Source organism: Neofelis nebulosa, chromosome 6 (assembly GCF_028018385.1).
Source record: "Neofelis nebulosa isolate mNeoNeb1 chromosome 6, mNeoNeb1.pri, whole genome shotgun sequence".
Lineage (NCBI taxonomy): Eukaryota > Metazoa > Chordata > Mammalia > Carnivora > Felidae > Neofelis > Neofelis nebulosa.
Genome location: NC_080787.1, coordinates 118260346 through 118286519, shown reverse-complemented (window position 1 = coordinate 118286519; position 26174 = coordinate 118260346). Strand labels below are relative to the sequence as shown.

At 35.9% G+C, this 26174-nt stretch overlaps 1 protein-coding gene across 2 annotated transcripts in view; it reads right to left on the bottom strand.

Moving 5' to 3' along the window:
* Positions 1-218: 218 nt before the first annotated feature.
* Positions 219-26174, bottom strand: part of RSPO3 (R-spondin 3) — an 87815-nt gene continuing 61859 nt past the window's right edge. Inside the window, exons 5-6 of one of the 2 annotated variants that reach the window (XM_058735184.1) lie at positions 1963-2132; positions 219-574 (exon numbers count right to left, since the gene is read on the bottom strand). In XM_058735184.1, the coding sequence (XP_058591167.1) occupies positions 539-574; positions 1963-2132 (206 nt within the window). In that variant the 3' untranslated portion in view covers positions 219-538. Of the gene's footprint in view, positions 575-925; positions 2133-26174 lie in introns of those variants that run through there. The other variant, XM_058735186.1, reaches the window with a different exon arrangement.

The following is a 26174-nucleotide window of genomic DNA, read 5'->3' as shown; positions in this document are numbered from 1 at the left end:
AGCACAGGACAAAGATGGTGTCTGAAACCATCCAAAAGTTCTAGAACATGGGAATATACCATTTAATATGGTTTTGTGGGAACATTTTTATTTCTCCTTGGTGATATAAGTTGTAGTTGAACATAAAATTGATTTTGTTCATTGGGAATCGATCTAGTTGGTTGAAACACTTATCTCATGCAGACTAGAAAAGAAAACACCAGAATAAGAAACAGAAATGCATCATTCAAAAATTTTATATCTTGGAAGACAAAAAAAGAAATGAAAAACGAATTAAGGCAAGCAGTCCACATGAACAGTACAGTTGGTGGAAAAGGGGTGACCAGAGATAGGGAGCCAGAAGCCAGATTCATTGCCAATTCTTCAGGAAGCATGATCTTTAGAGGGCTAGGCCGTGTAGTGGGCAGAGCAACCATGCATCCTTCCATTACAACAGAAGGTTAAGGTGGGCCATGAGCTCCTGTACTGCTTGCCCAGAGATGCCTCTTCTTGCCCTGGGCTGGCTGTGTCCTCTGTGAAACACTGGTGAGGCCTTCAGCTAGGGTGACTTCAATCCCCAAAAGAGATCCACAGACTGAGAAAATATGGAGAAGAAAAGGCCAAATGTTCAAGATGCAGGAGGAACTGACATACAAGGAAAGATGCTAATTTCTAAACAATGAATGGGGAGCAGTGAAATAATTTTGGGAGGCCTATGCATCTATAGTAGAATTTTGTTGAGTAAGAGAGAAGTTGAATAAATATTTCCTAATATCCTATAAGTAAATCTCTATGTACTTACATAAAGGCGGATTCAAAAAACAAACATTGAGAAATGTAGTATGTTCAAATTACATAGGATACAGAATCGTCTTTCCTAATTCACGAGTTTGTAAGAGTAACAGCTTTCCGATAAAAACAAACAATAAAACAAAATGAACAAAACTTTAAAAACTATCAACAAATATATTTATTGTGGTGGCTTTCCCCCCTACTAGATACACCTTGTTAGAAAGTAGTATCCCTTTTAGTTCCAGGTGGACCATTAAGCAGGTAATAACATTGTTTTTCCCTCAGAAAACACATGACTTTGCAAACATGTTCTATTCTCCTTGCTCTAGCTTTTGTTTTCTATGAAATCAGAATTTTCTTCTAATAGGTATGATTTTGTTTGTGGAAGTTATAGGTACATGTTTACAGACTTATATAACCCGAGGGGTAGCAGAGGCTGAACCACACAGTGCTGACATAGATTGGAGACCTGTTCCCAGTAATCACAACACTTCACAGTCTTGTAAAGCACAGAAATCATCTCCAATGCTATGGTTTCTTCCACATTTTGCCTTTCTCCAATCCCATATGGTATTCTTAACTCTGGTGTACACTCTCATGTTTCTTGCAGAAGGATAGGGTGAGGGCAATAGAACCAATCTTAACACGGTTGTTTCTGTGCTGAGAAATTCTATGATTCCAAATGCCAGGCCCTAGTATCTGAGCACTCTCTAGATCTCCTGGACAAAACAAGGCTGTTTCTCTTCCCTGATCTCTTATATTACTTTGAAGGGATACTGCATCTTTGAATTTGCAGAACTATCTTTCGCTTCTTAAAGCAATAGCTTGAACAATTACTTTTATAGGGAAAAGATGGTGCTTCTCCAGATGTCATCATTACGCTGTTACATCTTATAGCCTATTGATAGTTATGTACAAGATTTTTTGTCTCTCAGGAATGCACAGAAGCATGTAAGATAACCATTTGAAAACATCCCTTCTTTGAACTTTTGGCTCTTTGTTGTTAACTATGCTTGTATGAAGACTATAGCAACTATTTGGAATGTTGTTTAGATTGAGCAGTAACTGACACGTTGTCCATTTGTGGTCCTAATGGCTACAGCACCTGTCCTGGGCATCTGGTTGAGATAGCAGCATCATGAGTTTACAACAATCTCATGGGACCCTCTAATGTACAGTGCTGACTGATACCGATTTCTGTTGTTTGTCTTGGACCTTTCGCTTCTTCTGCTGCTGTTTGTCTTTGTTTTCTCGTTGTTCTGGAGTTTCTCTGCTGGGTTCCAGACCTTTGTTATCAGGTATTGCATCCTTACTTTCTTCTTTATTAAGTTTTTTTCTTTTCCTCTCCCTTTCTTTTTTTCCTAAAATGAAAGAATACACCTTTAAAAAATATACTCAACTATACTCTCTTTGGTTATTCTAAGTTTTAAAAAATGAGTTAAACTTCTCTGTTGCATATCGTACTCATAGATACTAAATATCTACTATTTAATTTTTTTTTTGCTTTTATTATTTATTTTTGAGAGAGAGAGAGAGAGAGAGAGAGAGAGAGAGAGAGAGAGAGATGGAGTGTGAGGGGAGGAGGGACAGAGGGAGAGGGAGACACAGAATCCGATGCAAGCTCCAGGCTCTGAGCTGTCAGCACAGAGCCTGACACAGGCCCTGCACTCACAAACCTCGAGATCATGACTTGAGCCAAAGTCAGACGCTCAACTGACTGAGCCTGCCAGGCGACCCCAAATTACTATTTAAATTACTCAACTACTTTCGATTAAGTCTGTATTATATTTTAAGAAATGTAAACATGAAGTACAAAATATAAGGAAGCAATGGATATATGATAATTCTGAACAGTCTTAGAGGGTTCTACAGTTGGTAATATACATTATAGTTTTGAATATTTCATATAAAATTTTGAATACATTCCTGCCATATAAGAAAATTTTAATGTGTATTTTGCTATCTGGCTCCCATTTAAGGCACTATTTTGTATTTAAATTTTTCCAAGTAGTAGTTACATATTTGCAGTCTGCTGATATAACTGCATGCCATCTACTAAAAGAAAACTGGTTTGCATAACAAATACGCAAATAACCAGGATAACTGTACCTTAATTCAACACAAATGTTTATATGTTGAAATTAATTTCCTTTGCAATTACATGCAGGGGTGGTGGCAACTATAACTTGTCAATAACCCTATGGTATAAGCTACAAGGGCAGGAACACTGTGTCTCTATCAATCAAATGAGCAAATATTTATTGGATATACACTGGATTCAGTGGAGGTCTCTGATCTTGAACTGGGTCTGAACTATAGATTTAGTTCATATTCACAGTATGGAGCATTTTAAAAAGTGGAACCAACATGATATTAAGGTTTTGATGTGGGAAGACATACTGCAAGGTAGACTGGAGCCAGGGTGGAAAACTGTTTCATTCTGTTGGTATTGGAAACTTGCTGAGAGTTTTAGGGGAAGAGAGTAATCTGAGCAAAGTGCATGAGACTTGCACCAAATTGGATAGAGTGTTTTTATTTATTTCTGGACAGCAAATTAACTAAATATTTTATAATCATGTAAACACTATATATATGGATACACACACATACATACATATATATTCTAAAGTGCAAAATAATTTCCGGGGAATGGGGTTAGTAACATCCATTGCTACATATATCCCAATGAGAAAGTACTGAATTAAATCAAAATCATAAGAAATGAAAATTAAGAACCTACTAACTCCTTGATGTGGGACAAATCCTGATAATGTATATCCCCACAGACTGAGACGTGTAACATTTGCAATTAGTATCTGTCTACAAAGGATCATTTTGGATAAAAGTATTTTGGAGACTTTATTTGCATGAGAGAACCAAAATATTTTCATGTCCTGAAATAGGCTGCAGATATTGAATTCAGTGGTTTGGCTTTCTTTTCCTTGAGCTCTGGTTACAGAATCCTAGGGAGCAATATTATTAATACTGCATATATATCCTTAGCCAACACAGTCTCCTTGGATTAATGATTTTAGGCCACAACTAGCTTTGTCTGAGATTATATTTGTAAAACCTTCCAACTGCTTTATGAAAACTTGCTTCATTGGGCTCGACATAGTGCACCTCCAAATTCTAAACTTTAAAGTCAGTTAACAAAAATGAGAATTCAGACCACTGTAAGGCAGTCAAATTGTTTTGGATATGAACAAAAAATGTTAAGAGCTGAATATTATGGCTAGAGCTGAGCTAGTTCTACACTGATTCACCAATTCCATTGTTCTTTTCACTTAAAAGAATATTGCTGGATTGATAAAATTTTGGTGGAAGGAATCCAGGTTTTGTTTTGTTTTTTTCTCATTCTGGCTTTAATTATTAACACCTTTGAAGTGCTGACAGGAACTTGGTAACAAAACAGAGGAAACTGAAGAGTAAATTTACCTTCCTAAATATGTAGCCTAATGTAATTTTCATGAAACTGTACAAACTGAAAGAAAGAAATGCTGGTTTTCATGATATGTGCTTGGTTTTCAGAAGGACATGGCTGCAAAGGTTAGATTACATAATATTTCCATTTGAGGAGCATTTTGGAGGTGTTCAAGTTCAACTCTAAAAAAATGGTCAGTGAAAATCATTCCAGAATTCCATAAAAACTACTGACCCCAAAAAAATTTTTATGGAAATTATCCAAAAGTTCAGTGTTTGACATTGTTCTCTTGATGATGGTCCAACATCTTACAGCTGTGATCTTAACCATAATGTTCTGGATACATAAGAAATATATTGTTTCTTTCTTGGTTACAGATTGATTTGTATGTTTTTTAGCCACATGTGACAACATACTCAACTTACAGTGTATTTCTGCTTATTAGCAAACTGATATGATTATTTCTTAAGACAGGCAGACACATTTTTGGAAGTAGCTTGAAACTCAGTATTATAGTTTTATTATCCAAGGAATAACTATTTCGTCTGGGCGGTGAGTGTAAGGGGAGGCTCTAGTAAAGCAACAGGAAACTAGCACATTGTACATTGTTGTTGCCCAACAAAGGGTGATTGCACAATAGAAGAATGGGATTATTATTTTTTACGCGCCATGTGTTAGTGGTTGGAAACACTAACTACCCTTTTGCATAAATAATATATTTTCTTCTTGTCCAAGAAATAAAATAGAAATGCAGAAGAGTGGCTGTAGTCCATTAAAAATCACGTGCAATTGGGGAAATTTTGTAAGGTTTTCATTAAAGGGGACTTCTTTTCTATTCTGCTGACTTTTTATTGATGGGATCAATAGTTGTTTTTATACTTTTTTTCTTTTTGGATAATTTTGCAAACTAGGCATTCCAGTTATCACAATCTTACATATATGTTTGTGTTTTGTCATTCACTGCTTAGGCATGTATACACATGCACACAGGCAATGGAATTGGGTTGTAGAGGGCTCTCATGATTAAAAGAATGTTCATCATCCCTCGATGTTCCAGGTATGAGGGCAGTGTTAGATAGACACTGTCCAAGAGAAATTGCTATTAGCAATCGAGCACATTCTGAGCCTTTGCAGAGAAGCACTATGGTGCAAACATTTGTTTAACAATGGTGTTTTTAAACAGTGTTCAAATTCTAGGTCTGTCACCAACGAGTTGTGTGGCTTTTGACAATTTGTTGGTATCTCTCAGGATTAGCTCTCTGATATTTAACATACGGATAATCATTACTACCTACTGAATGTTGTAAAGATTACATGAGATACTTACAATGCACTTAGCATAGTGCTGGGCACACATTAATCATGGGTGAAATAAAAGCTAATGTTATTAACTCATTACACAAACATGAATTAAGCCTCTACTCCATGCCAAAATGTGCACTAAAACCTGGGGACACTAATGAGATATGGAGACAGGCATAATAATTATAGTTACAAGCTAATGCTAAAATAGAGAGAAGCATGAACAAGATCCTACTGGGAGCACAGCAAGGAAAGCACTGAACTCTGCCAACGGAGATCGAAAGAAAACTCCCCAGACAGGGTGATGTTTCAGCTGAGCCTTAAAGAATGAATGAGCATTTGCCAGGCCACGGAGGGAAAAAGGGCATGTCAGGCAGTGAACAATATTGTCAATGAAGGCATGCAAGGACATGATGAATCTGGGGAGCTGAAAAAAGTAGACTTCCTTGGTTTGATCAGAGTCTATATATAGGACATTACTCAGAGAAGCTGGAACGATATACTGGACTCAACTGCCATGTTGGGAGTTAGTCCTGAGGATCAGTGATACTGAAAACTGGAAAAGGGCAAGAATCAGAATCTGAGAGCAAGGCAGAGTTTGGATATTTCTGTGACTAGTTTACAAAAGGCCAATAGGATACTCTGACATGTGACATTATTTTTTTTATTTCAGGGACACTTTTTTTTTTTTTCCAACTTTTTTTTTTTTTTTTTAATTTATTTTTGGGACAGAGAGAGACAGAGCATGAACGGGGGAGGGGCAGAGAGAGAGGGAGACACAGAATCGGAAGCAGGCTCCAGGCTCCGAGCCATCAGCCCAGAGCCTGACGCGGGGCTCGAACTCACGGACCGCGAGATCGTGACCTGGCTGAAGTCGGACGCTTAACCGACTGGCCACCCAGGCGCCCCACAGGGACACTTTTGAAAGTAATTAGAATCCATAGAGGGAGTATAGGTAGTGAAAGGTATTTATTTTTGAGCCTTAACTTTTAAGAGTACCTAAAATCTCTGTGCAGACCATTCTAGCCACGTGTTATTTAATATTTCATTGCAAACCACTACCATGTAATTGAATACATGATTGATGTTTTTGTGATAGTGAAATTATTTCTTATTAATACAGAAATAATATAGTCATTTATCTAAGCACCTCCTAGGGCCTTCTGCAGACCAGGTTTCCAAGTATAGGTGACTTTGAAAAATACATATTCCTAGGCCCCACCCCTGGAGTTTATGATTCAGTAGCTCTTATGATGGGCCCAGGAACCTATAGTGAATAATAAGTTCACTCCTAGTTTATTCTGATGTGCAGCTATAATTAAGAACTATAGCTGTAGGGGCGCCTGGGTGGCTCAGTTGGTTAAATGTCCGACTTCGGCCCAGGTCATGATCTCGCAGTTCGTGAGTTTGAGCCCTGTGTCCAGCTCTGTGCTGACAGCTCAGAGCCCGGAGCTTACTTCATATTTTGTGTCTCCCTGTCTCTCTGCCCCTCCCCTGCTCATGGTCTGTCTCTCTCACTCTCAAAAATAAATAAAAACAAATTTTAAAAATTTGAAAAAAAAAAAAAGAACCATAGCTGTAGACCAAGAGGAGATCCAATTTCCCTAAATGTATACTCTTAGAATTTATTTCACATCTCATTGTTTCTCATTTAATTTCTTATATATAAAGTATGTTTTTTTCACATACTATAGCTACTAATTTTTAAGGCAAGTTTTCTGGTTAGGTGTATCTGGAATAGACACCTAGATACAAAATGAAAATTAGTTGCAGACTGTCTTTTAAAAACTTGTTCAAATAGAAATATGAGCTAAAAAGAATAAACATGTAAAAAAGAATGAAAAGGAAATGGGCCTGAATTATTTTTCCTAAATTTTGTATTACATATTTAAGTTTCAAGTGAAAAATGAAAACTGGAAAATGCTCAATTACCTTTTAAAATGTAATAGGATTATAAATAAAAAAGTTGGTCTCCCCAGAATCACAGATGGGAGTTATTTGTTGAGAATTAGTCAAATTGTGAATATTAATTCACAATTTTCTGAATGTTTAGAAATGTCTGTGCAGAGGTCTTTATGAAGGTGGCTTCTTGGTGAATTTCTTGCAAGACATCACTAAGGGGAGCCATTGAGCTTTATGGAGCTTCAGTTCCAAGGGAAGCTGTTAAAAATTTTCTCAAAAAGCTAAAAATGTATCCCACACCCTAGACTGAGGATTAAATATCAATTATTATAACTAAAACCAATTAAGTAAATATCCCATTAAAATATAAAGTTTATTATTTCTAGGTCTTTTCTCATTATTGGGTGTGGAATGAAGTTCAATTGGAAATGCATGGTTTTATACCTTAAAAAAGCACAAATGATGTGAAAATGGGGTTAACCTGATGATTTATAAATCTAGAATTGACCTTACTTTTATGCATAGAGGATGGAAATTCCAAATATTTTTCTGTTTAGTTAATATATCACTGGGGGAATTTTGAAGAGGAGGGGAAATTGCTATAGTATTACTTCTTCGGCAATTATGATCTAGTAGGTAGATACATATTTAAAGGCTTTTGAATTGTGAGCTATACCAACACAGGACAGCCTGACCCAGTGGTAAAGAACAGGTTGAAAGTCAGACCTTCTCAGCTGTACTATTACCAAGTAGATTTAACTTGAGAAATACATTCAAACCTTTTATCTTTTGTTTTTTAAAAAATAAATTGGAATACTCATTTCCTTGCTATTATTTTAACCTATGAGTTTATAACAAATATAGTGAAAATATAAAGGCATGGATAGCTTTTTGAAAATAGGCACTTAAATTATCCAAACTGAAGTTTAAAGCTACCTGAATTATTTACTCTCTAGTTTAATATCTGAATTAATTTCATTGCATTTCTACTTAACTTCCAAGATGCTTCTGATTAATTATTCACAGAAAAATAATTTAGCATAGCATTACAGACTCTACCAAATGCTGTTAATTTGGGAAATTACCTTGAACCATTTTTGCAAAGATAGCTCTGATCATTAAAACATATTAAGACTGAAATAGCATTTTCCCACCATTCGAAAAGGGCTAATATACGAGATGCAATCTATTTGTGTTGCATTCTTTTTGGGAATTCAGAAACAAGATTGCTCTGACTGTAACACACTGAGTATAAATTTTAGGAGGTGAAAGGGATAAACCTAAGTTTCTTAATGGCCTCATACTTCTGTTCCTACTCACTCCTGCACTTTACTCACCAGAACCCACCATGTTTACTGACCCCATGTATTTGATACATTTACTAGAATGCACTTTTTACATCCCTTGCTCTAACTCAGACTTTGTGTTTAATTCTCTGCCCACATGTCACCCCTTCAGAGGGACCTTCCTCACTCCCTCACCTTTTCTTAGGCTAGGTTATTTGTATTTCTGCCCTCTTTGCTCAGTAACTCCCAATTACTAGCCTGTTGCAGTAACCATGGTGAAAATGACAGGGCTGTCTATTTCTAAAAATAGTAAGAGTAATGATAATTAAAGTTTAATGGACACTTACACATACCAGGCACACTTCTAAGTGAGAGTGTTGGGTCTAAAAACTCTACTATAACCTCCATCTAACACTGAGGACAATGAGGCTCTTAACCACAGTGCTCTTCTGCCCCCCATCACATCTTAACAGAGCACACTGTGGCATGGCATCCTTGTTTTAGTTCATATTTAAGCTACTGAGTAAAAAAAAAAAAGGAAAGGGTGTGGACTAAACACAACAGAGAGTTTGATAGAAATTATGGTTTAGAGTATACTTTCTTAACCTCTTGTAATTTGAATTCTGAGCAGCAAGTTGCTCATCAGATCCTAACAGCATTTTGAAAGAGATGTTTTATGTCAGCACCATCCAGTCACCACATTCTTGCCTCTCTTCCTTCTTTCTTACTGCTACAGTTTACTTATTTTTCAGTATTTCCATCACCTTCCCAGTCACAAAAATGTAGGATGTAGTACTGTGGGTTTTAGAAATTATTTACATATTATGCCATTTATATCTTATTTAGAAACATTATTTTACCTCTAAACTACCACTGCTACATTTCTGAAATCCTAATAAAATTATCAGAGATTTTTATATTTTGTTACACTCAATATCAAAAGGGAGAAAGAGAAACTCTAATGATTTAAGTTTAAAAATCCCAGTAAGGCATGAATGCAGTCCTAATATAAATCATTTTATTTATAGCAAACATCATAAATATCTAAAATCACAATTTTTTAGAACCTTTATTTTCATGATCTGCTTTAGTACAATAAACTTTCTTTTGTGAAATCGAATACTTTCCTTAGGAATTGATTATTTTCAGTTTGCCTTGACAGTTTTTCCCTCTGTTGTTTAAGTAATTTCATCACTCACTGAAGATTCAGGATCTGAAATTTTGAATTTTAGCTCTATGTGCTGACAGAAATTTCCACGGCCCTTTCACCCAAGGTAACTCCATTCCATCTCATTCCTTCTGCTGACCAGAATCTTAGCCTGGACTCTTTGCACTCAAGAGGGACATTAGCTAGAGTCCAAAACAAACTGTTAAAGATACTGGATATTGCATACTATGCATACTAAAATGTCTTCCGGTTGTAAATCATCAGTGTTAAAAGAATAGTTAAAAGTGCAAAGGAGAAAGCACCCAAAGATTTTTTTTTTACTATTTGCAATATTTACAACCTACTCATCATGAAAGTAAAAGGTATCTTATATTTTAATTTTATAATATTAAAAAAAACATAGTAGGGCATTACAATTTCTATAACTATTTCACTTACATAACTACTTTAAGTTTAGTATTCTTTTATATAAGCTTATTTCTCTTGAATCAACTACCTTTTGATTAAAATTCATTTGTAATTAGTGTTTGCAATGTTCTTTTTTGTTTGTTTGTTGTTTTCTTTCAATGCAAAATCTCTTTGAGATTCTACCCACCACATTCGGTTAGATTGTAAAACTCTTGGAAACTAAATCACGCACATTAATTCATATGTTGAAAATTTCTTGATCTAAGCATGTTTGTATAATATGTTTTGAACTAGATCTTGGATCTTATGAAATTGTATCTATTGGATAAGCATGTAAACTTATTCTGATTTTCACTTATTGCCAAAGGGTGTGCTGGTAAATTTCACCTATTAAATTCAGTCAAATTTAGTTCACTACTTTTACTGTAAAATTCATGGCCAGTTTGTGGAATGAATATTAACTGGTCTCTTAAGGAAAAAAAATCACTCTGCATATAATATTTTGGTGGTTTTATATACTGTTTATAAACTTATAATAGGGGGATTAATGTGTATATTGCTTTCTTTAGAAATTTAGATAATGGTATGGCTGGCTCCACTATTTAAAAAATGACTGAAGCCTGCCTAGTTGCACTGCTAAATGTCCTTTCTGAAATTTTCAGTTTAGACCAGTCTTCTCAAATATTAATGACTATTTCAAAAAAGTTGATGAGTTTATTTTTTTTACAATTCTCTCCTCATTGCCCATCTGAGGCTTATGCTGCCTGCTGCTATGGACCATCAGCTTATATGTCAAGGTACAAAATATGTCTGAGTCTAAGGAATTTTTATGTCAAATATTTCTTTCACATCATTCTTTAAAAAATCTATTGCAGCAATTCAAATATTTTTAAAAAACAGTAAAATAACCTCTTTGATCATTCCTATAATACGCATATTGCCAGACTTAAAGTATATAAATAGCATCATAAATAGGCTTTCTTATAAAATTATTATAAAACAGAATACATAATTGTCATTCAGACTGCTTATCGAGGGATTCCCTTAAGAAGGCTGGAAACATTATTTCTTTAGTATTACAGTATAATTAACTCCTTTGAAGAACTTTTCACATGCTTTGTGATAAATCAGTTTGCTTAATTTTGTGTCAATTTAAATTTTAAATGTGTATTTAACATATCATTAATCAACAATTAAGTTGCAAGTACTGTCTAAAGTGTAGGTTGTGTTGAAAATCTGAGTCTTAAATATTTTTTTCCTGGTTAATTTTATTTTCTTGCTCTAAATCTTTCTGAGTTGACAATCATGCTATTCCTGTCCTCAAAACACATGTTAAAGTAACAGAATAAAGAATCCTTAAATTTGTTGCCTTATGCAATTCATTTACCTTAGAAAACCAAAAACGTCAGTTGTATCAATATTTGATTCTGAGAGTTAATAACGTTTGATTTTTTTTTCTGTCCTTACATATTCCTCTCAGGAGGGAGCACAGTATAATACCGAGTTTTCATGCAGAGCTTAGAATAACACTGGTATTTGAATTTTCCCCAGTTTTCTTTAGTTAGGTATGTATATAGGCTCACAGCTCAGTCTTTCACACTTGAAATACATGTTCTGGAATTTGTTGAGGGTAAATATCTACCAAATGCCTCTCTCTCTCTCTCTCTCTCTCTCTCTCTCTTATTATTATTTTTTTAAAAGAGAATCACTAAGCCAAGAGCACTGTCTTCATCTTTGATGAAATATAGCTTTCCAATTAACAGAAAAGTCCTTCATTTCAAAAGGCTGAACAAAATGCTACTTGAAAATTCATTCCAGCTGGTTAAGCTGAAGAACTGAAAGAATTCCAAGGAAAGAATATTCTCTTGGCATTTATCATTTGATTTTCATTTGGATAAATTTCCATTTGTTCCAAGAACTTGTCTCCGAATTTTGTTCTTCTGAGACAGTGAAAGAAGTGTTGATAGCCATGTTTGCCTATGCTGTACTTCCTGCCTAACCCAGATTGTCTACTTGGTTGTATTGACAGAAGGGGATGCCTCATACTTGCTGACACATTTGCAGTGATTGATTATATAAGAAACATTGAGACTATTCTAATCTCTTTCATCATTTTATGCACTAGTTGATTCTGATGTCTAATTCTCATTGTACCACAGCCCATTCTTTCTTTTCTTTTTTGTTGTTCTATTGGGGAAAAAATGAAACTCTGATCTGGAATTACATCACAGAGGGAAAAACAACTACCAAATCTCCTATTTAGCACGTGTTACTCAATGATGTTTTTAGTACGGATATGATACACCTCTATAGCTATAATTTAATATTTTCAGCTATTTATTGATTACCTATGTAAAGCTCACTTTTTTAATGCATCTCATTCTCAAATGTTTTCACCTTGCTTCAGTATTAGAAAAAAAAGTTTAATTACAGATGCTATCTCAAACTATTGATTTTTTAAAAGTAGGCTCCACATATGGAGCCCAACATGGGGCTTGAACCCATGATCCAGAGATCAAGACCTGAACTGAGGTCAAGAGTCAGATACGTAACCAACTGAGCCACCCAGGTACCCCTCAAACTATGGATTTCTTAACTAGTATGGAAAACAGAAAAATCTCACTTAGCCTGTATTATATTAAAATTTATAAGAAATAAATTTCATTCATGAGGCAAATAAGATCATAAGCGGCATATTTCACTTATGGCAGATAATGCAAACTGTCTTAAGTACTTTTTATCCTACTCTGTTTGTGCAAATATCTGTTCTTAATTGGAAATAGTTTCCACATGAATTTCTATAACCAGCAAGATAGCTCCTTGTAATTACTTCATCAATAGTGGTTACATATACTTGAGTGGAATGCAACTGATTTAATTTCTCTAAAATATTTTAGCAATTGAATGTTCACTAACCTAGAAATATGGACCCTATAATTAAACAAGATTAGTAAGATTTTATGACATCTCATTTTACAGCTTTCACTGTACTCCTTTTATCACTGCATTGATGGGTGTTAGGGTGGGAGAGGAGAGCTGGGGAGGTGGGCACACATACAGCAAATGTGTGTCTATGTTTGTGTATAAATATAACTATATATGTACATATTTATTTGTCGGTTCCTTTCCACCATAAATGGAAAAGTTCTATTTTTTAGGTGGATTTAAAATATCAATTCAATTTTTTGAAATGTTTATTCATTTTTGAGAGAGATTGAGAGAGAGAGAGAGAGAGAGCAAGCAGGGGAAGGGCAGAAAGCAATGGAGACAGAGAATCCAAAGCAGAATCCAGGCTCTGAGCTGTCAGCACAGAGCTGGCTGTGGGGCTCAAACTCACAATCCAAGAGATCATGACCTGAGCCAAAGCCAGACACTTTTAACCAACGGAGTCACCCAAGTGCCCCTAAAATATCAATTCAGAGACAGAAAGCTTCTTTTCGTATTTAATTTTTAACATGTCTAAAAGGAGATTCATCTTATTATAAGGGTTCTTCAGATGCTTGAACCTTTATTTATTTATTTATTTAAATGTATATTTTTAAGAGAGAGGGAGAGACAGAGTGCAAGCCAGGGAGGGGCAGAGAGAGAGAGAGAGAGAGACAACAGAATCTGAAGCAAGCTCCAGGCTCTGAGCTGTCAGCACTTCGGACACCTAATCGACTGAGCTACCCAGGCGCCCCAGCTGCTTGAAACTTTAAAATTAACAGACTCTGCTAGGCTATATGACTTTTAACTTTTTCTTACCAAACATATTTTCCATATGCCAAATTAACATTTGCAGCCTCTTTTTTCTTCACAAACTCAACATGTTGTGAGAAAAAAGAATATGGTCCTCTAATAAGCATTTGATTAATGCAGAAGCAATTAAAGAATTACTTTCATTCTTTGGAAACTCCATCTTCTATATGTGGACTTTCTCTCCCAACATTGATATTATCCCTATGTCCTATTTCTTTGCTGCCAACTGGTTCATTTCCTTCCATTGTTTTGATTGGGTACCTAAGGGTATAACAATATACTATCTGCTGAATTTTTATCTATATTTCTAGGTGCTTTTGTAATAAGTCAAGGTGATACTGAATGATACTTCTACTTTTTGTAATATTAGGAAGAACGTAGTAATAATCGCAAAAATGATGAACTTTTCTTTGTAGAAACTCAACTTTAATTTTGATTCCCTATAAAAATATTTCAAAAGAAACACAATTCTCAGAACAGGTTATTTTGTTGGTGGGTAGATAATACTGGGGCTTCTAGCAGTAGTTTTCTGATTCATTTGCACAAGTTTGTACACAGAGAACCTTGAGGTGTATGAGGGCCGCATATCAGGTACACAGGTAAAGCACTGGTACCATTGCTCCAGAGTGGGGTAGGTTTGCTTTTTTTTTTTTTTTTTTTTTTTTTTTTTTTGTCAAGAGCCTGTATGTAGTAGATACTCAATAAATATTTGTTGAAAAACTTAAATGAAAGATAAATAATACTCTCTTTTCTTGATTTCATGCCTATCATTTTATTTGGGGGAAGGACAGATACAGAGAGAGATGCTTTGATGTTATTCTTACATATGCAAGCATGCCATGATTACCCAGTATTTCAAACAACTTGTCTTAATGAGTGCTATTTATTCTTATTATTTATTTTTTTAATGTTTATTTATTTTTGAGAGAGATACACACACAGTGCCAGTGGAGGAGGGGCAGAGAGAGAGGGAGACACAGAATCCAAAGCAGGCTCCAGGCTGATCTGTCAGCACAGAGCCCGATGCAGGGCTCGAACTCACAAACTGTGAGATCATGACCTGAGCTGAAGTCGGACACTTAACTGACTGATCCACCCAGGCACCCCGAGTGGTATTTATTATTATGGAGTCCTCAGCCAGTAAGCCACATGTGTTCCAATATGGGCTTCAAGTGACAACATCCCGCTCCAGAAAGCTACATCATGGTTGCAGGGAAATAATTTGACTTATTATGCTCTAGAAGATCATCTTTGGGGCCAAACCAATGACAAATAACTAATGTATCCCTAAGGCTGCTTCAAGAAGAGAAGTTAGAAGTCCAGGTTGCAACGGAGAGGTATCCTACTGTCTTCTATATTGAGAAGGAATTTAAATTCTAGAACAGTTTCAGGGATTTGAAGCTCTGAAGTTTCACTGAGGTGGGGAATGTGGACCCAGGCCCAAACTGGGAATCAGTGGCCTCACAAAAAGTTTCTGAGAGTGGAGAATGAGCAGTAGTGAGGGAGAGGGTGGGAAAGGGGAAATGGAGGAAGAGAGGAAGGGACTTGGATGATTGTGAAAAGTTGAAAGATGGCAAAATAACCTTTTCTTCCTTAAATTATCTTCTGTAGCAGGCATGAATGATGCTTTATTTGGTGGAGTTGGGAATATAGTCTTCTTTTTTTTTTTGTTTTTAATTTTTTTTTTCAACGTTTTATATTTTTTTTATTTTTGGGACAGAGAGAGACATAGCATGAACGGGGGAGGGGCAGAGAGAGAGGGAGACACAGAATGGGAAACAGGCTCCAGGCTCCGAGCCATCAGCCCAGAGCCTGACGCGGGGCTCGAACTCACAGACCGCGAGATCGTGACCTGGCTGAAGTCGGACGCTTAACCGACTGCGCCACCCAGGCGCCCCGGGAATATAGTCTTCTTTTAAAGTAATGAAATATGATCCTGGCATGTCTTGGCCCAGTCTTGGAGCTTTTGAAGTGGTACTACACAGTCTCAGAAGTCTGATTTTCCTCTTGATTTTGAATGACCATGGCTTTTGTTGTGATCTATTAAATTTTGCTTGTAGAGGAATTCCGCCCAAATAAAGGGCCGTTGGGTAGTATGATGAAACTTCCAATTTAAGAGGGTGTAGCAAGGGCAGCAAATGGTATGTGTAATGCAATTAATGGGGAGAGAAAGTCCTAGGAAAGACTTAAACAAATGAGCTAAAAATTAAAGGAACTGTGACAATTCCTGAAGGAATGAACTCTGTTTTACTCAATCTCCCTGAAAACGAACATTCATTTGAATATTTAAGAATCAAATAAGGTGATCTTTGAAATAAAAAGGCCAACTGAAATAGAAAAAGGTTTTAAAGGGATAAATGCTTTTTGATAACCCGTGGTTTTGGTTTTTATTTTCTGAGCGAAGTGAACAATCTTCCTCTGTACCAGAAGACCATGTTGAGGTAGAAAAGGGAACATGTGGTCAGTGATTGTCTATAAGCCTTTCCCTTATCTTCAGGGCATTTTTAGGCAAAGGGGTGGTAGTAGGAGGTGATTAAAAATACCTAGGAGTAAAAATACTTACGGCAGATTTGTCTTTCTGCTGTGCTGGGGGTTAGGGAGGTGGTAGATGAGAGGGAAAATCTTCTCCATTACACCTGGGTCACCCTTAATCAAATGCATTTGGGAGCCCTGCAAACTATGTTGGTACTTTTTAGTTGCAGCAACCTTGAGGAGTTACACAGAATGTTTACTGGACAGCCTTTCTTGAGTATGAACACATCTGGGTATGGGTGTGTGAATCTGTCTAAACAGACAATGGTATCTGTGATTTCTAAAAATCGTCACATATTACAGGGGCACCTGGGTGGCTCAGCAGTTAAGTGTCTGACTCTGGCTCAGGTCGTGATCTCATGGCTTGTGGGTTCAAGCCCCGTGTCGTGCTCTGTGCTGCCATCTTAGAGCCTAGAGCCTGCTTCGGATTCTGTGCCTCCCTCTCTCTCTGCCCCCCACCCCCACCCCCGACCCTGCTCATGCTCTCTCTCTGTGTCTCAAAAATAAATGAACATTAAAAAAATTTAAAAATCGTCAAGTATTTCAGAGATCACTCAGATCATAGATGATTTTCACTATTGCTTACAACACATTGTAAACAGTTGTATTCATTATGTAGGTATATTTGACATTTTTGATGCCTACATGGATTAATATATGAACATATTTTACTGGACTCGTTAAGTGTTTTGAAAATCACTCCTTGTGATTTTTTTATACATCTTTCAATATACATTTCAAAGGCTGCTTTCTTCATGAAGTCTTCCCTAACAATTCTCCAGCAGGGAATCAGGGAATCAGGGAAGCAGTAAAGTATAGCTTCTGTGACCTTGACTTTAGGTCTTAGATCTGAGTCTGATTCTCTGTCAAACCATTTAGCCATTGTCCATTCCTAATGTTACAGAAATTCTCAAGGCCATATTAAAAAAAAATACAAAAACCATGTGCTTAAAAATATGTGTGGCATGAAATTAAATATCAAAAATCAGGGGCGCCTGGTGGCTCAGTGGGTTGAGCGACTGACTCTTAATTTCAGCTCAGGTCATGATCCCAGGGTTGTGAGGTGGAGCTGCAATGGGCTCTGGGCCGAGTGAGGAGTCTGCTGAGATGTTCTCTCTCTCTCTCTCTCTCTCTCTCTCTCTCTCTCTCTCTCTCTCTCTCTCTCTCCCTCTGGCCCTTTCCTCTGCTTGTGCTCTCTCTCTCTCAAATTATAAAAAAAATAAATTAAAAAAAAAAAAAACTCTGAAATGGTTACCAGAAAGTGTGCATTTTAGACTTGGCTATATTACTTAGCTATGTGACCTTAAATGAAGTACTTTCTGTGCTTCAGCTGCCTCATTTATAAATTAAAATGGATTGTTCCTGTTATTCCCACTTTTTGGGGCAGGTGTGAGGAACGAATGATATATATATAGGTACTTAGAAAATGGAAAGAATTATGAAATTATAACCCTTTAAATAATGATGATGATGGTAACAATGATTTCTGCAAAAATGTAAAATAGTTGAGTGAATCAAGTCACCTTTGAAAATAAAACAGCCTTAATCCGAGTAGGATAAAACCTCAGGGGAACTTCATTCTCTTAAGACTTTTGGTGGAAGTCCATAACCCACTCAAGTCCATTGCTTTAGTAAAATTGTGAAAAATTTACCTCTCAAATATCCCTCAAATGTGTTATTCTCTCTTCATTCGCATTTAGTTCAAGCTTCTTAATATCTCTGGAATGTATTTTTGCAAAACTAGGGATATTGCTTTTTTTTTTTTTTTTTTTTGCTTCTAGATGTTTTCCACCTTGTTGACACGTTATTTTCTTATAAAAAAGCACAGGGTGCTGGTCTCTTGTTCCTGTTAGTGTCTTGTTTTTAAATCTCTCTAGTGCCTGTACTCCCAAACTTTATAGAGCATTATTTCTTTCCCTAGTGTGCTTCTCCGCTAGCCACACTATGTATCTCATGATTGGTGGGTCATTGTATGCTCTTGTTTTTATGCCTTAGATGCTGCTCCTCAAAGGAAAGCTTCTTGAGCTGGAAAAATTCTAATTGTTCTATAAGAGCCAGTAACAATTTACCCGCTTTGTTTCTAGAGCATCATACCCATCCATCTATTTTGCCATTTGTTTACAATCGACTCTCCCATTAAATTATGAACTCTCAAATGAGTCTCATACGTATTTGTATATCTTGCTTATCATTTTCACTTCTAGCATCTAGCACGGGTCCTGGTGTATAGTAGTAACTTAATACATAAAAGCAAATGAAAGGAGGAGTAGGCAGTATGTTCAGAGCTAGAATCATGCAAAGTGAGATGAATGGTGACACCACAAGGTTTAAACTAAACAGTTCAATGACAATTCAATGCAGAAACACAAATTTTCTAGAAGGGCAAGGTATTTTATCAGACTTACTTTTCGTTTGTCACAATTATATGCTTTGTCAGTTTCTTTATGCTATTTTCAGTAAAGAAATCTTCTCTTTCTGGGGATGATGTGATCCAATAAATAAAATTGTCCTATAAATTACCCCAGCTGGGAGCAGTGAAGATACAAGACTAACGTCTACACCGACTATTAAAACATAAGCACTTTAAGTTCCTTTCTGGAGACTTCGATCCAGGAATTAGAGAAGTTGAATTTATTGATAACAGATACAAAATGATAAATTAATCAAAGACAGCCAAGTGTCAAAAAGAAACGCATACTAGTTTTTTAAAAGTTCATACCTCTTTTCTTTATCCAACACTGTGTGAATCAAAAATGTACTTTTCCTAAAAATTATCTGATAAATTCTAAGCCAAATTGGGAAACAAGATGGGTCCTCACCATTTTATTTTTTTACATATACGGTGAATACATTTTCAGTGTCAATATGTGAACAAGAGTTCCTATTAAGCAGAAATTCATCTGGACTATATCATCTGCAAGATCAGCTTTAACAGAAATGAAAGAATGTGAAAACAGGGAGATTCTTTAAGAATGAAATTATGCCTTCCTCCGTGCGCCCACATCAATGTGGTTACAGAACTTTGGGGAATTTATTCCAATGTTTTCTGCACTCTTGGTGTTCATTGCTTCAGTTCTTCCTATTAGAACCTCCTGAGGTCAGAAAGTTTTGCCCTTTTCAGAGACTTTTTTTTTAGCCGGTGAAGGCTTCTGAGATTACCAGAAATCAAAATGGGATGCTGCACTATGTCAGAACTGCATGTTTAGTCTGCCTTCCTAGAAAATAATCAAGAAAAGTTATATGTGAAAAGACACAGATGCTCCTTTCTCAGCAATATTTTCATACTTTTGAACTATAATATGAAAAAATCTAGTTGAAATCTAGAACAATATGTATTTTGTTTATCCACATATTTTATTGATTTCATTTAAAAAGTTCACAAAATATAAACATCCTTTAGAAGTGCCTAAAATTATACATGTAATGTAATATAATATTATATTACATATAATATGTAATAGAAGGCAATAAATGTCATGTTATGTGGATGTTGACTCTTAGCCCAGCCTGTTTTTCCTTGAAAATTCATAGGCAACTGATATTCTACTATTTATTTTGACTTATAACTTAACATATGTATAGCATGAATGTTTTCATTTATTATTCTTCCAATCATTTCAGGGAACTCTTTGAAGGGATACCCCAAACTACGTTGCTCTCAATATAATCATATTACTTATCTTTTATTTTTTGATTATGTGCAAAAATAATTTAATTTGAATAGGGTTCGAATTAAAACGGCTTTAAGACATAACATTGTGTTATGAGTTTAGTAATTAAGAAGCCGGTGTGTATACCTCAGAGATTCTCAAGGAGTTGTCTGTAACATTTATAGTTGTTGTTCGGCCCAAATTCTACAAAATGTCTCCACTTGTCAACTATAACATATAACCTATTGCTTAAACATCTATACAGTGAAATAGAATTAGTTAACATTTTATATTTGTTAATATTTTATATTAGTTTTTGTTAACATTTTATATTAGTTAACATTTTGATATTTGGCTCTAAGGTAACTATAAAGGTTCTCTTGTAGGGTGGGCAGTCCTAGAAGAGCAGCTAATTAAATACTTACTAATATTAACCGAGTACCAGCTTCATGTCACACTTCATTGCTAGTTCAGAAATGAGCCAAAGAAGGACTGTATCCCACAGATTATAATTTTGTTTTAAACCGAAGTCTTCACCCTCCCACTGGCTTATTGTTTTTTCTTTTCTTTTTTTTTTAAATATGTTTTATTGTCAAGTTAGTTAACATACAGTATCTACAGTGTGCTCTTGGTTTCGAGGGTAGATCTCCGTGATTCATTGCTTACATACAACACCCAGTACTCATCCCAACAAGTGCCCTCCTCAGTGTTCAGCACCCATTTTCCCCTCCTCCCCCCCATCAACCTCAGTTTGTTCTCTGTATTTAAGAGTCTCTTATGGGTTTGCCTCCCTTTTTTTGTTTGAAACTACTTTCTCCCCTTCCCTTCCCCCATGGTCTTCTGTTAAGTTTCTCAAGTTCCACATATGAGTGAGAAAGACACAGAGAGTGAGCAGGGGAGGGGCAGAGAGAGAGAGAGACACAGAATCTGAAGCAGGCTCCAGACTCTCATATATTAGCACAGAGCATGAAGCGGGGCTTGAACTCACAAACAGCGAGATCATGACCTGAGCCGAAGTCAGACGCTTAACCGACTGAGCCACCCAGGCACCCCTGTATCCCACAGATTGTGAGACTGATACTAGGGTAATAAAATTTATTATCCTCTTTTATTGTTCAAACACACAAACAACAACAAAACCCCAATAACAAAACACAAAAGACCACAGTTTGTTTGGCTCTGACCCCCTTCCCTGGATGGCCATTAAATAATTGGCTTTTGAGGAAAAAACACGTTTGTAAAGGTTTGGCTTCCTGTGAATCCTTTCTCCATTTGTTTTTCATCGCTTGCATTCAAATTACAAAAAGAGAGAAGGTAGATGCAAATATTTTCAATGTACAATTTTAGAACTTTGCAGTTTTTATTTTATCATTTTAGTTTTTGATCCAGTTCTCATTATTCATTCCTATAGTTTGTTATGTATTATATTCACACCTAATCAATAATTCTAATGGAATACAGAATTAAGTTATTGTGACAAGCACCTACTACTGTCATGGAACATTGGGTGTCAACCTCAGATCAATTCTGGATTACATCTGTATCTATATCCTCTTTGTGACAGGGCACTCCTCCCTGCGGTCTTGGGACAAGCCTGCAGCTCCTGCCTGCTGTATGGCCAGCTGGGTTTACGGAGGCGGCAGAACATCGTGGTTGACAGCTACCAGATGAATGCGCCCCTTCTGTACAGCTGAGATATGGAATTGTCATTGGTGCACATTTAGTACAATTTGGTAGCTGGAAGGCTGAGAATTTGCATTTGTGATATTTAAGAAGATTTTAGTGTCATTGGCTTAGTCCCAAGAATTGGGTAACATGTTATAGTTTTTGATGATTTGTTGGTTATTTGTTATTCTTTAAAATTCCCAAGAAATGAGCAAAATATCCAGTGGGAACACTGATGTGAGCAACAGACTTAGCAGTCACTTTTCATGAGACATCAGCCATGGCACATCACAGTAAAACCCCAAAGGCAGGCCAATTTTGGGTCAGGATTCTCCCCAGTTGGAGAAAGTTGCTGCCATTAAGGAAGGACCAAGTTCAAAAGAAGTCTTGGCTTCTAATGTAAGGTTTGAGAATATTAGTGGATTGGTGGGGGGCGGGGGTGGGCAAACAGTGTTTATAGAAAATAAAAATTTGCTGCCACAAGGAATCATAGGGATTATCAAGAGTATAGTAATTTAGCTACAAGGAATTCATATTTTACAACAGGTGTCACCTGAGCTAATTTAAGATGAATTTTTACTTTTATTTGAAATTAAATATATAAACCCTGGAGTAGAATATTTCTTCTTTAAATTGTGTCTTGAGCTTTCTCAATGTCCAAACCCTAGATTCTCATAAATTTATCCTAAAATCCTTTCTGCTGACTCCTGAGGTAAAGTTCCTTTGTTTCTTCCTAGACATTAAAATGCAACGTGCTCTTTTGAAAGTCTTTTTTTTTTCACCTGCTGTATTGTACCAGTAATGGTCATGAAAATTTAGCTGACCTAAACAAGTGGGATTTTAGGATCCAAAGAAGTTGATAGTAAGAAGTATTTTAGGTCTATTCACAAAAAAGGAAATAGGCTTCTTAATGCTGGAGCTCCAGCCCTTTTTGTTACAGGCTTGTACTTCAGCTTCCTTTTCTGCTTAGTCATTGCTTTAATGCCCACTCTCAGATTAATTGCATGACCCTTGGAGATGAATGATCTTCCACTTAATCTGAGCCAATGCAATCTGGACAACCTCAGGGTTGGTAAGGCTCCTCTTGGGTGGTTTTCATTTGTTTTAGGAACATTAAAGAATCTCATAAATCTATATTTATTATATTGGTGAGTAATCTACTATAATTAAATATGAAATGCTCAAGACAATGTTAAGGTAACATTGGGGTCACAAACCTTTTTTTATGATGGTTTCATAGCTGTAAAAATACTCTGGAATTTGCTTTTGTCTTTATGTCTGTATCTGTTTAACATTACAAAGAACCCAAGAGCATATCATCTTCAGATGGGTAATTTATAAGTGTTTTAAAATAATAGTGATGATTTTTGATGATAAATACGCAATACTTACAAGGAAACATTTTAAGATGAATTTTGGAGAGAATATGGTTAACAATACCCTCATCCAATATAATATGTCTTCACTCACCAGTATTAGACAATTTGGTGAGCCAGTCTTAAAGAATACAGTCTTTAAGATTATCCAGATTTGGTGCTAAATCTATTCTTAGTAGTTTCAGACTGAGACTAATATGGAGATGCAGAAATCATGCTAAGTAATAAAAAAAATCAGCTTTAGTTCATGAGTTTGGAGTCTACGATTTAGAATAGACTGTGATGTGTGCTAAAATTAACCTTTGCAATATTGTCAGGGACAAAAGGGGTTTGTTAAGCAATTCAGTATTGAAACAAATGGTTGTTTTTAGAGGTATTTAAATTATCAGAAAGTATAAGATTTTCCAGCACTTTATACTCACAAAAATAATCAATGTTATTAGGTAGTATTATTTGATAACTGAAGCAGCCATCTAACCAAATTCCATTTGGCAGCAATAGATTAACCATATGCAATTTAAGAAAGTAACACAGCTGAATGTCTTTCAAACTTACTCTTTAATTCACATGAGCAAAGCTCTTACTGCTTTGGATTTTTGGAGTTTTCAATATTCAGCAAGATACATATCTTCCCTTGCCCTGAAAAAACTAAATAATGTGCTTTGGGACGTTGATAAAGGTCCTTCAATAAGGGCCTCTATTTTATAAGTTAGACAAATACAACAAAACAAGTGGGCACAGTTGAAGATTAACACAATATAGGAGCACAACCATGAATCAAATAATCACAAATCATAAATAACTCTTGGAAAATGTATATACTAAAGGATGAAGAAATTATAGAATGTAAAGAGGGTGAGGTGAGCATTGATTGCTTTCAATAAGCTGGGGAAATCACTTCTTTTCATGTTGAAATGTGCTGTAAAATCTACTCACTAAAAAGTTTTAAGATTGAATAAGTTTTCATGCATCTGTGCTTAAAGTCAGGGGTGTAAATGAATGAAGTCTAAGGGTTCCTTATTCATCTGATGGCATGGCTAGTTTAAAGAGTAAAATAAACCTGCCTAAAGACAGAAAGCTTCTCCATAAATCTAAACACTATTTTTGTTGGACTTCTTTGAAAACTGGTCTAAGATAATTTTACTGAGTACTTCAAATGGAAACCTGTCATATAGCTAAGAATAAATACAAATACATCATAAAACAGGCTTTGTTAAAATAAGGTTGGTGACTATGTTTCCAGTTCTCTGACTCCATACATATTATTTTAAAATACCTGGTAGGGGTGCCTGGGTGGCTCAGTCGGTTGAACATCTGACTTCAGCTCAGGTCATGATCTCACAGTCTGTGAGTTCGAGCCCTGCATCAGGCTCTGTGCTGACAGCTCAGAGCCTGGAGCCTGCTTCAGATTCTGTCTCCCTCTCTCTTTGCCCCTCCCCTGCTCACATTCTGACTCTCTCTCTCTCTCAAAAATAAACATTAAAATAAAATAAGATAAAATAAAATACTGGGTAGAACACACATATTAAACTTTGAGGAAAATGAAGACTAGTTCCATACTAATGGTTCTAGGGAATATGGCAGCAGTGGGGTCAACCTGAAAACCCACAGAACATCTTCCTATAAAGACAACAGCAACAACAACAAAAAGTCCAGCATAGAAGCAGTTTCATATGTATCTATTACCCTGATTTCTTAATATTCCACATTTCCCTTGCTGTCTTCACACCTCTTGGTCTTTTCCTGATGGGAGCATATTCACTATTCCAACATGAGGCTAAATGAAGTGTTTGTAAAAATACGTGAGCAATGCCAAAATGCCAACCACCAATTTATTCTTATTTCCATTAGGACATCCTTGAATTTGAAAATCTCTAATTATGTTTCTAGTGACTTAGATGGCTTAATAGACCACTAGTAGGTTTTACCACATCTTAATTCTGAAAATCTGTACATAATTTAAAGAAACATATCCATGTGTTTCTGACTAACTTGCCATTAAGCTTATTTTGTGAGTTCAATTTCATGTCTAAAAAATATTTAAAAGCCTCCTTAAATTTTTAAGCCTTTGCCAAGAGCAAGGTATCATAAACACACACACCATTAGAAATGGGCTGTTCTTTGTCCAAACTAAAGGCTGTAAATGGATATCTAACAATATTTACTGGAGGAAATAAGTGCTCCTTTTTTTTTTTTTTTTTTTTTAACAAATAGCTTACTGCCCTCTGTTTGCCTACACGGGTGAGCATGCTGTACATTTATAATGTAAGAATAAGAATTTTGTTCTTACTATAAGTTACTATATTCTAGAAGAAATCTTGCACCATTGCTCTAGTCTCAATCTCATGTGCTTTCAGCAGATGTCTACTGCAATTGAGAGCAGCATGTGATTTTTCCATATAGTCGTGAGTTCTCAAAGAACAAACCAAAAGTCATGCTGCATCTATTTTATTCAAACATGCACATCATGTTCTCTCTTGGAACTCTATCCACTTACATCTTGCTTAAGGCTTGGAAGCCTCCTGGGGTGGGAAGTTTGCTCCATGTCTGGCATATTCACTGATTCACACAACACTTGGGAGACCATACATACTTTATAAATTGAATCAAAAATCTGAACGTTTGAAATACGTTTTTTAGTGAATTTCATTTTATGTTTTCAATGCTATTTTAGTATATTTGAATGGGGTATTGATTTTTATAACATTTAAAAAAGCCAAACAAGGATTTTTATTAGTGTTCATATTGAAACATAACCCTGTGAAAAATTGCACAATGCTCTTAGAGCCTGAATGTCACCGGCTCTATTGACTGACAGTGTTTTTGTTTAGACAGCATGATGCTGCTAACATAATCATTTACTGCATTTGAATATGATGTTGACAATTTGTGAAAACCATTTGGCTTTAAAACATCAGTGTGATTTGAAGTAAAAGGAGAATCATTGGCCAA